The sequence below is a fragment of the Lathamus discolor genome, chromosome 2 (assembly GCF_037157495.1).
Source record: "Lathamus discolor isolate bLatDis1 chromosome 2, bLatDis1.hap1, whole genome shotgun sequence".
In the NCBI taxonomy this organism is placed as follows: domain Eukaryota; kingdom Metazoa; phylum Chordata; class Aves; order Psittaciformes; family Psittacidae; genus Lathamus; species Lathamus discolor.
Window position 1 is genome coordinate 138,413,570 of NC_088885.1, and position 13,273 is coordinate 138,426,842.

Here is a 13,273-nt window from a genome sequence, read left to right on the forward strand (position 1 = left end):
ATGACACTAGTAGGAGATTGGTTTAAAGCAACGGAAAAAAAGAAAAAAGAAAAAAAAAAAAAGAAAGAAAAATGGAATTTGCTTTCCCAGAAGTTCGAGGAGCCCAGACACTGTCAACATGTTGAAAAAGCGGATGAATTCATGGACAAGAAGTCCAGAAATAGTTACTAAAACAACTACACAGGCGTGTACCATTGGCATCCTAAATGCAACAGCTGTGGATGCCTGGGGAGCAGGAGAGGAACAGATTGCAGGAAGTGGCCAGGGTCCATGGTCTCTCTAGACAGAGTCTCCTCCTAGTGCTGTTAGAATCGGTGTACTGGGCTGGATGGGTCATGAATCCAAGTTGGGCATTTCTTCTGTTAACTCTTCTATGGAGCAGAGCAGAAACACTTCTGGGCGGGCAGCACAGTTAGAAGTGTTAGTTGTGCTGTGGAAGCTATACAGGGTGAATGTGTAAACTCCATGTGACTCTGAGGACTTGGGTACATAATTTTTTTATTATTATTATAGGATTTCTACAGAGAGGTCCAAATATTTTAGCATATGCTTCCCATCTTGTCCCCAAGCTGTTTGTAGGATTTCTACTTGTTTCACGAACAGTATTGAAAGTCTTTATTTCTGAAGCACTTTCATATCTTAGCTATCTCAATTTCTTGACCTGGTGCTATTAGTGCCTGGACACAGACTTGCAACCTTTTGCTTCACTCTTGCGTTTTCTGTGATAGAACTAACTTTCTTTTGCCTGTTTATCAGTGGTAACTTTTCCTTTTGAAATATTTCAGTATGCAATGATTTCTCATGTGAAACCCCGTTAATGTCACAGCCAAGACAGTATGTAGCCCTGGTGATCCTTGGTAAACTAAGAGCTCTTACCCCATCACAGAGCCAATCTTTAGATAATGCTGACGTTTCCTTTAACTTTGGTGTTTTATCCAGGGCAGCTGGCATTTCCAAGTCTCTTAAGACAAATATTTTTTCTACAACATAATATTTATACATTTCGGCTTACAGTTTCCTAATAGGCTTTCTGTGATTTTTGCAGTAGATTAGTATTACATTCTATTTCATCTAATCATGATAAAATATTTTAGCGCCAAAGAGGACTTTTTGAACATCAGTGCTCAAAACTGAAGAACAATTCTGACTAGGCTTTTTACTCACAATGCAGCATTTCACAAAGATACGGGTTAATATTAATCCATACATTTCTTGTAGTTTCTTTAAAGAAAGATTTGAAATTGACGAAGGACTCATTGAAGCCTAGAAATCATTACCCCCTTTTTTTTTTCCCCTTCACATGCTCTTTTGGCACTTTGTCTGTTGTGAGTCATCATTTCATTGGAACAGACACCTGCTGTGTTTTCATGAGTGATTACTGTGTTAAAGTTAACTTGGCAGATATTTTTTTTATAATTCTCTTTTTTGACATCATGTTTATATAGTGATTGTTTGCTGCCACTGAAATGGAAATAATTGGGATATGGGTATCCTAAGTTAATATAATATTTTTCTTTGCAGGTTTCCAAACAAGAGCAGAAAAAAATGGATGTGTGTGATGGAGGAACAGTTGAGACCTTGTCCCGTTATAGTGGGGCACAGGACAGTGGGATTGGCAGTGACAGTGTTAAGATCAGAATCATTCAGATTGAGCAGCACAGCGGTACCAGCCAGCACCGCATTGCCCGTCCTTCCTGCCAGTCTTCCATTGTGAAGAACCTCAATTTCATTCCTTTTGACATTTTTGTTACAGCAAGTCGAATCTCCTTGATGACTTACTCATGCATTGCCTTACCTAAATCAAAATCAGCACAAGATCGGAAAGATGGTGAGAAAATAAGCAAAAGCTCCTTGAACCTTCCAGAAGAGGGCTCAGGTGGCAGCCATGATACCAAGAAGCCCAGTCAGCCATCCATTTCCTCCCTCACAGCAGACGATCTTTTGAACAGTAATGTTCCCCTGTCTGCTGGGAGAAAGACAGGTCTTTTGTCACTGGAAAGTCTGCATGCTTCTACAAGATCGTCTGCTCGACAAGCCCTGGGTATAACTATTGTTCGGCAGCCTGGTCGGAGAGGAGCTGGGGACATAGAGCTACAGCCATTTCTGTACCTCATCATTTCACAGCCATCTGTGCTACTGAGCTGCCACCACAGAAAGCAAAAGGTAGAAATATCAGTGTTCGATGCTGGTCTTAAAGGAGTAGCCTCAGACTACAAATCCACAGGTAAGAGCATTTAACTTTCACTCCTGGTTACAACTACCAAAATAACTGCACATCTCAAAGCTAACTAGAGTGGTATAAAACAGCTGGGGGACTTTTAACATGTCTTTGAAAATCATTCAGTAAATATACATATTTTTAAGATTATACCCCGCAGCTGAATCAAGTTTAAGTGTGTGAAATGTTTGAAATTAATTAAAATCTAACCTTTTAGCAACCAGTTTTTCCTGTTCCTCAATATTACTTTCTCATTACGAGATTACGACAGGGATTATTGCATTACTCTAACTTCTCGATGTTTTGTAAGGAAGAGTTGTAAGCCAAGGTGATTTCATAAAAAGCATTTTTTAATGATTGAAGGTCACAATATTTTCCTATGCTAACCTACTGATAGAATTTAAAGATAAATATTGTAGAAGCACCTGGTGTTTTGATCATAAACTGTAAGAAAATTATAGTGATCTTCCAGATGGTATCTAATGATGTCATATATTTTAAGTTTTCATTCAGCTGAGTAATAGTGTTTTGCAAGAATTTTGCTCTCTTAATGAATGCATATGTGCAAAGCTTGTAATAGGAAACAGCAGAATAACTGTTCAGTCGAAAATATTCTGAAATTTTCTTTTTCTGTCTTACCTGTACTGCTGAAGAGGGAAATCAAATTATTGCAATTCATCTATCTGATAGCCAATACTGGGTATAAGGATTAAATGAGATACATCATTAGAGTGTGTTAGCCCCAGAAAGTGTAAATGAGGATACAGAAATCTGTTGAACACACAGACGGAAAATTATGGGGGGTTTCAATGAGACCTGTACGTAAAAACCACTGCTAGTTTTCCCTTGCCAGAGTTCATTACACTAGTTGTGAAAAGTAGTATACATTTTGGTGCAGCTATACCGAATCTTTGCTGAATCATTTTTATTTTTTTTTAAATTGGCATTAAAATAATGTCCTTATGCAAAAGACTAAACTGCTGGTTTTAATAGATCTTATCTTTTGTTAGAAATCCAAATTACAAACTTTTAAGAGGGATTAAACAGTGAGGAAGATTAGACAGCCAGAGAGAAGGTACTTAAAATAGGGCGAAGATTCATTCTCTGCTACACTTTCTTTTATCATTCTTGCATTTTCATTTTTGCTGTTGCCATCCTGTCTTAAAAGAAGCACAGCTGTCATGAATTTGATTTACTCCAGATTCTCACGTATATTTGTTAAATAGTTTAATAGACAGTAAAGAACTTCTTCCTTATATCCAATCTAAACTTCCCCTGTTTAAGTTTGAACCGTTACCCCTTGTCCTATCACTACGTATATATACACATTCAATATACTGCATACCTTATAATACAGTATCAGAAGCTCAGATGGCGTTTTCGGCGTTGCTGCAGGTAGTTTCACCAGTCACACCAATTTGTCTTGATGTTGTGACTGTTTGCTGAAAGTTTTACCTGAGAGAGATGTGTCATCCAAATCCAGAACACTATAAAGTTTATTTGAAAGAAATAAGCTTCTCTGCCTTTGTATACTACATTCTTGTATTTCTGTATATATCAAAGTCGGAAGGGTGGGAAGAGGGCATAAATGACATATAATTTACAGCAAATATTGCTAAAGAATATTTCCTGTTAAACTCTCAGAAGACTGCTTTTCTTGTGTCTATACGTATGCATGCAGCTATCTCTGTAATCCTGAAGTAGGATGGGAAAGAGGACACAAGGTAAACATAAAATATGTATTTAAACTGCATTATGAAAAGTAATAGAGTGTATTCTTCCTGGGGAAAAAAAACCAACCAACCAACAACAACAAAAAACCACCCTAAAGCCAAAAAGCAAACAACAGACATTTAAACAGTGGGACTAGGTCAGGCAGGCCTGATGAGAACATTGTGTGCATTACATCACATGATGGAGTTAGGCACCAGCACAGCAACAGTGCAGAAGATCAGGCGTATGAGAAGATGGCAAATAACTTAGAAAAACTGAGATTTTGGGGGGGGGGCAAAAGGAAAAAATACATGATGTTTGTTATAAAATTTTATTGGTACTCCTGTGGGGGTGTTTCTCATTACTTATACTAATATGGTTAAGCTATATATGAAATATGTAATTACATCCAAAACATACTAAAAAAAGCTCTGCCATTTCAACTTGTCATTCTGTGTGTGTGTGTGTGTGTGTGTATACACACCATATACACTGCATACAAATATTTTAGGAATGTTTTAAAGCATTTAAAATTTTCTTCAATCAGTTTTGTTGTGTAATTCTGAAGACTTGCCTACTGTTAGTTAACAGCAGTAGATTCAGGTCTTATGAAATATGTGCTATAATTTCTTCAAGTTTTTCTAAAAGACAAAAAAAGGAAAAGTTTTGAAACAACTTTCAAATCTTGCAAGGCAGAAGCAAAAAAAGAATTCTGTTGTGAAATGAGGAGGGTCTTATTTTTTGATGTGTGTTGGTTCCAAAAAGAAAACCTCTAGGGTAAAAAATAAAATGTTGGTAATAGTCTGAATCTAGTTGTTTTCCATCCCTTACCTCCCATTACTGTGTTTCTAAGAACTATATTGATCAGCTGTAAGTCAACGAAGAACAGAATTCAGAAATGGTCCTAAACAGGTAGTGTGAGAAGAGTCTGTTCTATGAAGATTTTAATAAAACTGTGAAATTATACTGTAAAACTGCACCAGCATGAAATTCAAAGAGAAAAATTGTTAATCCTGGGCTGAAGACAAAATTAAACTTACTTCATGACTCTTTGAACATGTATAGGAATGAAGTTTTTAATACTGTTACAAAGCCACGTATATTTTATTTGGATCATAGAATCATAGAATGGTTTGGGTTGGAAAGGATCTTAAGATCATATATTTCCAACCCCCCTGCCTGGACCATGGACCACTGGACCATGTCACCCAAGGCTCTGTGGCTCTGTGGAACCTGACCTTGAACACTGCCTGGTTTGTTCTTATTTTTGAAAGGATTCAAAGTCATAGAGCTTAAAATTCAGTTTCTTGCACGTTAAGCTGTCACTGGTCTTGTGAGTATTGCACAGGGGCCAAAACACCAAGCTACATTCAAAGATGTTATCCCCTCTGTCACTAGCTGTGTTATTTTACTCTATGAAACATGCAAGAATTGAAAAGAATAAAATAAGAGGAAATAGGCTGTTTAAAAGTATTGTTAGTGTGTTAATTAGCAGTAGCAGCTCATTTCCATCAGGCCAGTGTCTGTATGCGGGAGAATTTGTCTGCCTTGGAGCTAAAGGCCTGGAAGTTGTGCTTTCAATTTCCCTAGTTCATCTCTCCAACCAAGTTCACTTGCAAATCGGGAGGAGGAGGAGGAGACTTTTTAGGTTATTAAAATGTTAGCTCAAGTTTATTATGGTTGTGCTGAACTGCTTCAATTGTGGTTTTAAATTATTTTTGTAATTGCACAGCTTGATTACAGTTATGCTACTGCCAGCCATAGGAACTTCAAATCAGAGTAAATAAATTAATGCAATAAATATTAACTGCTTAATAAGCACTATTAAAAAGACTAGTTGCTCCCTGAGTTTACTTGTGAGATTCTGTATATATAGCCTGCGAGATACTATAAACCAACCTTTTTTTTTAATCAGTGCTCATCCTATATTTAACAAAAAGGCATCTGCTAACTGTTAGTTTTTGCAAACAGAGCATTGGTCATTTCCACTTAAATAAAAGTGGGTGCAATTGTTTTTAATGTAATCTCATAAGCCGCTTTTATAAATATTGTTTTAAACCTTTATTTGCTTTGTTTCAGGTAATGTAATCCAGATACAAAATTGCCTCATTTCCTGACCATTGTGCTCTGGGCATTCTTGAAAAATCTTTTTTCTATTTGTTTGTTTGTTTACTTTCAAAGAGGACATTGTGGTGCTTCGCTGGTTTAAGGGAGAGAAATTTCTCAGTAAATAACTGCTATGCGTGGAATTCCTTCAACATCCGCCAGTGAAGCGTTCGCAAAAAGCAAGCATTGTGAGGCCATCCAGAATTAATCTGGTTTTTTATTTTATTTTATTTTACTTTACACCCACGCCTTTGATGGCAGGAGGTCCATGAAGAGCAGATGCAGTAGCTAAGACCACATGTAACCTCTGATCTAATGGAAAGCCCAGGCTGCATGGAGAGCAACTCAGGCTGGCTCTGGCAGGAAGTCTGATTCAGTCACACTGTCTCTCAGTCAGCCTGTGCTTCCTACAAGGCAGAGAGAGGGTTTAAGGCTGTTTCTTAGCATAGCATTGAGGGAGTTCTGCTGGAGTGTCACCTGTTCCCCTCCAAGTGTATTTATTGTCCAGTACATTTGTATCCGTGGACATGGAGGGGTACAGCCCCCTCCCATAAAGACAAGCTGGCCTGGGAATATACATTCCTCAGGTTACTGTAAGAGCTCATTTTTGAACTTCCTGACACAGCACTTGCGAGTACGCTCGTAGAAATGTTTTCCCACTTGTGTTCTTTAAATTCCAATGGAAACCATTTTTAAAACAAGACCAAACGTTCCACTGTGGAGTTTGAAATGCAGAGATGATTGCAGCATCATACTGGCTTTTAAAATTGATTGTAGACCAAAATATGATTCATCCATTGAAATAAAAGCATGTTGCAGAGCTCATTTGGTCTGGGTTAAGTTCCAGCTGAACAGTCCAAGTTGCCGTTCCACGCACACACTCAGCAGCCCTGTTCCCTGCCTGGCTGCAGGGGTGCTGTGGATTGCTGAGCCCCCTCTATGAGAGCCTCCCAGGAGCTATTTCCCCTGAGCTGCCCTGGCTCTTAGCTACAAACTGGATCAAAACTAGATTCTGGAGAATGCAGAGCTTCAGGATGTGAAATTTATCCTGCCTCCCTTCTTTCCTTTCCTCTAACTAACTCTCCTTTTAATTCAGAGGTTTGTGTTTTGCTGTGCGATGTTAATATATGAATGATGGGATAGCAGCTGAAATCACAATCTTGCAAATTCAAATCAAGTTTAGGAAGATACTTCATAAGCTGTGAAATTTGGAGCTCAGGTCTGGATGTTAGCAAGACTGAAAGGGTTTTGGATGTTTAGGTGGATTCAAAAACGGCTAGACTTTTTTTCTAGGAAAAAAGAAAGAGGGCTGGAAATGTGCAGGTATTGAAGGCCTCAGCTTCTCACTCTTACAGATTTTAAATTACAGTCTTGGTTGCAGTCTGTGATAGCTGTCTCACCATTTTTCTTTTGCTGCCACAGACAAATTTTTCACATGGTGCAGAGGATAGAATTTCTGGCCGTCTTCACCACTCTTGACTTCTCAGGCCTTTCTTTTCTCTCTCTTGGCTTGCTGTGGAGTAATTCTAGCCTCTCCTTTTACTTATATATGCATCCCTTGGGTTTTCTCCAGCATTTTCTTTATACAAATAACTGCAAATTTAAGTGTTGATTTTTGGGAGAATCATAGAAAATGGAAATGGAAATGACCTATTATAATACATTATTCAGACCGGTTCCCTGCTGATGCATAATTGTTCCCTATTGTATATTTTATAGCGTTCTGTCAAGTGTATTTTTAAACATTCTGAATGTTTCCATCATTTCCTTGAGGGAGAAGAGTCCTTTTCCTGACAGCTCTCCCCATCAGGAATTCCTCACTTTTCAGTCTAAATTTTCTCTTTTTCATTCAAATGCTTCTCTGGAGATTCTCTTGGCAAAGGGACTGATTGATTGATTGTTACTGTTTTCTTCCTTTTCTGATCCTTAATCCTATGAAAATGCATATGCTGGTTTTGACTTTAGAAGTTGTTTTAATTAAGGTACACATATTTCAGTCTTTTGACCTTTGATGTAAATGAATTTGTCTTATCCAGATACATTTTATAAGATCTGTTTAGAACTCGCCTCAGGCTTTTGAGGTATACACCATCACAGTCAGGCTTGAAAATTCCAGATTTTAGCTTTCTTTTCATTATGTAAAAGCTTGGTTATTGATGCATATCTGGCGTATTTGGATGTACAGTCAAGTCTGTTAACCCAGGTTCCAAATTAACCATATGCCACAGGCTTAGAGGCACTCAAACTAGTTCTGTGCCTGGCCCTTTGGGAGTGTTACTTCCGAATACAAATCATGTCAAGGCAACTATCCTGCTTCCAGAATTAGCTCAGTTTCAGAATAAGAAGTTGAAAAAAAAAGAAAGAAATGCTTGAAATCAGAAAGGCCAGTGCCGGGTTGAAAGTAATATATTTTGTTGGACTCAGTGCCCCAGGTAATGAAGAGGCAATGGTGCTGCACTCCTTGGAGACCTGACAGAGCAAAATAATCTACTGAGAGCCCCATAGTTCCTTTAGGTTTTTTGATACTGTGCTTATGTGCTGCCATTCTCAGTGCCCTGAGGGCAGTGTTTGTATAGCTAATGTATTATGTCATGAAAGAATTTTCTGCTATGTAAGTTCTTTTCATCAGAGATATTTTCATCTTGAAACAGCTTCAACTTTGAAATAACTATTAGGTATTTTATAACATAAACACACCTTAGGGTAATAGGAATACCTGTAAATGCATTCTTCAGAAGAAATGTTTGAATATATTTCCTGGGTTTTCTGAAAAGCCAGTGAGTGATCTGAGTTGCTGTATACAGTTTGTGATTATATCTTTCAGAAATGAGACAAAATAATGCAATATTGCAATATTTTGCCCCATATTGGTACACATAAATGTTTATATTAGTACTTCTGAAGGAACAATAACTTAGAGATAATTTAATTGATTCAGTGATATTTATTGCACAATGTTCAGTGATTTTTACAATGCTTTACACTATATATTCTGAAGAACATTAGCATGTTATTTATGATGAGCTACCAGATATTATATATAGCTCTATGCCTATATATATATATAGGTATAGATCCAAGTCAGAGATAACATCCTGTTCAGAACAACTACAAAACTATATTTTGGAAAAGATATGTACTTTGGTGGTAAAGATTTTTTTATTACTATTAGTTTCAGTATACTAGACAAACTCCAGACACAGGAAACGAGATATTCCCTAAAGCATTTACTATAGAAAAGGGAGTGTGCCACACCATTCTGGTTAATGTAATTAAAGGAATGGGCTAAGAACCATAAAGATGTAGAAATTCACATGGAAGATATACAAATCTGCTGTATGCAGTGACAGCTCTTAAATAACCGTTAGGAGCTGACTTTATAAATGTATAGCAGGAATAAAGGGAAGGAAAGGCTGTAATGTATATGCCATGCAGTACAAATACTGCTGTAAAGTCACTGCCTGAAAATTGATCAAATAAAAACAGAAGAATGTGCAAACTTTTGATCTTTTCCATAGATCTAAAGTCATGATCAATTGGTTTCAGTAGGTTCTTTGAAATCACATAAGGGTTCATATGTGCCAAGTTTTATATGAATCACATGATAATGTCAAGAAATACAAATTCCAAAGCTGACTTTATATACCCAGTCCACATATGATTGTGATACTACAATACCATATGTTGACTATAATAGTGGATATGTAAATACGGTTATTGAAAGGAATCCACTCGGTAAAACTCAAACAAAGCAATTATAGCAGGTTTTAATTAACTGTAAGTAGGAGAGAATAGCATCAAGAAAATCTCCGTAGTTAAGGATGAGGCAGACATTCAGTATTTAATATAGCAGCCTGAATAATATAGGATAATTGATTATTTAGAATTTAAGACCTGTAGTGCCAGAATTGAGAGCTGTCATAATGAAGGCTATGAGTTGCTAAAGATGAAAAAGCCTTTTTACACTACTGTTTTTGCCATTTGCATTATGTGAAAAATGAAGGCAAGAATAGCACTTGGAGGAAATTATTTATGTACTATTATGTTGTCATATTACAGACTCATTAAAGGAATATAATTCAAGGTGGTATGCAAGAATAGCTACTGGCTAGCTATTGAGTGAAACTCCAAAGAGAATTATATAACCACATTGTCATTATACTCTGTTCCTGAGATCTGGTAGCATTCCAGTCTTTTAGCCTTTATAATTTATCTTTCCGTTATTATTTTTTTTTACCTGGCTATGGAAACACAATCTAGAAATAGCAGGTTTTGAGTATGAGTTCTCTTTTAAGGACTGCTTAAGTATCGTCATAATCAAAGCTACAATTGTGTGCTATTTTAAGTCATCTTATGGTAACTGATGTCTTTTACTCATATTTTATTTGATATTTTTGTGGGTTTTCTACATTTTGTGTAATTACAGCTTTGCCCTTTTGCCTGTGTACGTATGCGTTGTTACACACATGCATCTGTCTGTAGGCACAAACGCTATTTATAGCAGTCATATTAGGAGTAGTATTTACTGTGATATATGTTAAACTTTTTAATTTTGTGTAATCAATTTGTATGTAGAATTTTGTTACATATTATCTTCCTGGAATATAATTAATGGCTTACAATCATTATCATCTGTAGATCCTGGGAAGACTCTACCGGAAGCTCTGGATTATTGCAAGATCTGGTTGCAAACGGTAGCAGGAGAGGCAGATGCTAGAAGTGGTATTCCTCCACCTCTTATCACTGTGCAAATTAAAGACTTCCTTAATGGACCAGGTAAACGTTGCACTTTAATCTCTATTTTCTAATGTATTCTCTTTGTAGATATGCACATACAGACACACACACATCAGATCATCAGAAAAATTTACTCTTTGCTAATGAATGTGAAATTTTCTTCCAGCAATTGACCTGAATTGAAGCCAAAGTTGGGGAATGGTCAGTCTTGGACCAGTCATAGGTTAAGGCTCTGATTATTTCTTTTCTTCCTAGGGTGAAATTAGAAATTTTACTCCTCACAGAGGCTGAGGAATTTCCAAAGGAATGAAGCCTACCTGCTTCTAGCTCTGGGACAGCTGAAATTGTGTTACAGTTATGTTTATTGTAAAAGCTGACTTTTAAAATGTTTCTGATAATTTTTATAAGCCACGTTCTCTGGGGCTCTTTGGATACCTGGCATTGCAGATTCCTGTCATCTAAAGTGTTGGCACAGTGAAATTTTAAAAATACTGATACTGTGTTTCGTTCGCACACAATATTACGTGGTGTAGCGTGAAGGTTTATTAGTATTTACTTAAAATAATGTGACTTATCTTGAAAAATATGGTTATATTGAATAATATATGGTTATATTGAAAGTTAGAAAATACATTTGCATTTACCTGTGCCACCATCATTCATTTCTCTTGTTATATTTGATATGATTTGTTGAGTTCTGTAAGTTTTTTCCCCTTTCTTACTTCACTCATTACACAGTAGGAATTGTTATCAGTCACTTAGTGAGCAGCTCTTCAGTACTGAGTTTTCCTTTTCATTCCATGACCTTTTCATACAGTCTTACAGCACACTATCTAAACCCAGCTCTAGAGCAGCATTTCTTCTTTTCTCTGTGTTGCTTACTACTTTAGGATTCAAGCACTGCAGAAATACTAATTTATCTGCACAACCCTCCCGTGGGTGGTAGAATAGTATGCCCTTGCCATTTCACAGAAGGCAACTGATGCATAGGGAAATTAAAGGGTTTCTTGTTATATTAAGGTTACCAATTTAAAATACACAGTTTTAAAGGTACTTAAAAATACAGAAATTTAGATGTTGGAAGTACAGTTCGTGCTGTTCCTGGGTGCAGCAGTATCACTTTTGCATATCAGACCCCAGAACATCAAATTGAACAGTCATAGAATGAGACATACATACTTAATCGCTGACCGTAAATACTGTGGTTAAGTAACCTGAAAATCCATTTCTTGCATGCAGGCAGGCAGGAATCTTGAGGAAAGAATAAAGTAAATGAACAACCTTCTCATTGCCCCTTTTTTGTTTTTTTCTGTGCTGTCTTAAATGCATCGTTTAAGAGATTTATAACCACCTGATAATGCAGAGCTTTTGTTACATTTTTGTTACATTGATCCTTATTTGGCTTCACTAATAAGACTTTGAACCTTCAAACCTACAATTGTTAAAACTGAAAAATTAATTGATAATAATAGTATATTTTCATTCTAGTCATAACCAGCACAAGAGAGGTAGAGACAGCTACTGTCAGTGGCCTTTTGGACACTGCTGCTAGATTGGTTTTCTTTTATCCATCCTTTCCTTTTCCCCCCTCTTCCTTCATTCTTCTGTCTTCTCTCCCCATATCTTTCAGATTCCCGTATTCCCAGATCCTTCTCCTGTGCATTCCCCTTTCCTCAAGTTTCTCATTATAATTTCTTGGCTCAGCCTGTGTATTTAATTTATTATACACTTAAAGGTGTTTCCCTGATGCTCTCCTATCAGTAAGACAGACTTCTAACTAAACTAGCAAACTTGGGAGTTGTACCAGCTTCCAAAGTGTGTATTCACAAGTAGCGTAAGAGTCTACCCCATTCTCAGCAATTCAGTCAGGTCTCGAATCAGTGTTAAATCTCTCCCCTCCATGGTATTTGGCTAAATAGAGAACTGAAAAACCATAAATTAATGCATCATAAACTTCAGTCTGCTTCTTCTCACAAAGCAGATAAAACTTCAGAGATTTTCTTTGGGATCTCTTCTTAGCCAAAATGCTTTTTTTTTTTTTTATCATCTTTTGTGCTGCCAATTGGAACTATGATTACACAGGATTCAACAGTAATTAGCCTGAATTTTAATGAAGTGGTTTGCTGCTGTAATATAGCAAAACAGCTCTGCATTCCTTTGCAGATTTTTCTGAACTCAGCTGTTGCCACTATGAGATCCTCTTCAAATAAACTAACCTTTACCAAGAAGCATTCCTTGGGGGCTGGAGGTTTCACTGGATGAGTAATGATAGGCACTTTCTGTATGTGATTGCGTCAGAACAGCACATGCAGAGTTACGAAAGCTTGACAGCTCCTCAGCAGGCTACTGGAAAATAAGTTACTAACTCTCCTTGGGGGGAAGAAGTCCTCTAACCACAACTTCTTCCATGGTGAGGTAGCTTGGCCGTCAACAGGCCTGGAGAAAGTGTCTGCTTCGCCAGATCCTAACTAATCTGGCTGTTGTTCGTTGAGGACAAGA

General features: G+C 37.1%; 1 protein-coding gene across 1 annotated transcript in view; it reads left to right on the forward strand.

The window, feature by feature from the left end:
- The window catches only part of VPS13B (vacuolar protein sorting 13 homolog B), a 439,495-nt gene that overhangs the window by 322,986 nt on the left and 103,236 nt on the right, over positions 1 to 13,273 (forward strand). Inside the window, exons 34-35 of the mRNA XM_065668694.1 lie at positions 1,522 to 2,224; positions 10,676 to 10,813. Coding sequence (XP_065524766.1) covers positions 1,522 to 2,224; positions 10,676 to 10,813 — 841 coding nt within the window. The remainder of the gene's footprint in view (positions 1 to 1,521; positions 2,225 to 10,675; positions 10,814 to 13,273) is intronic.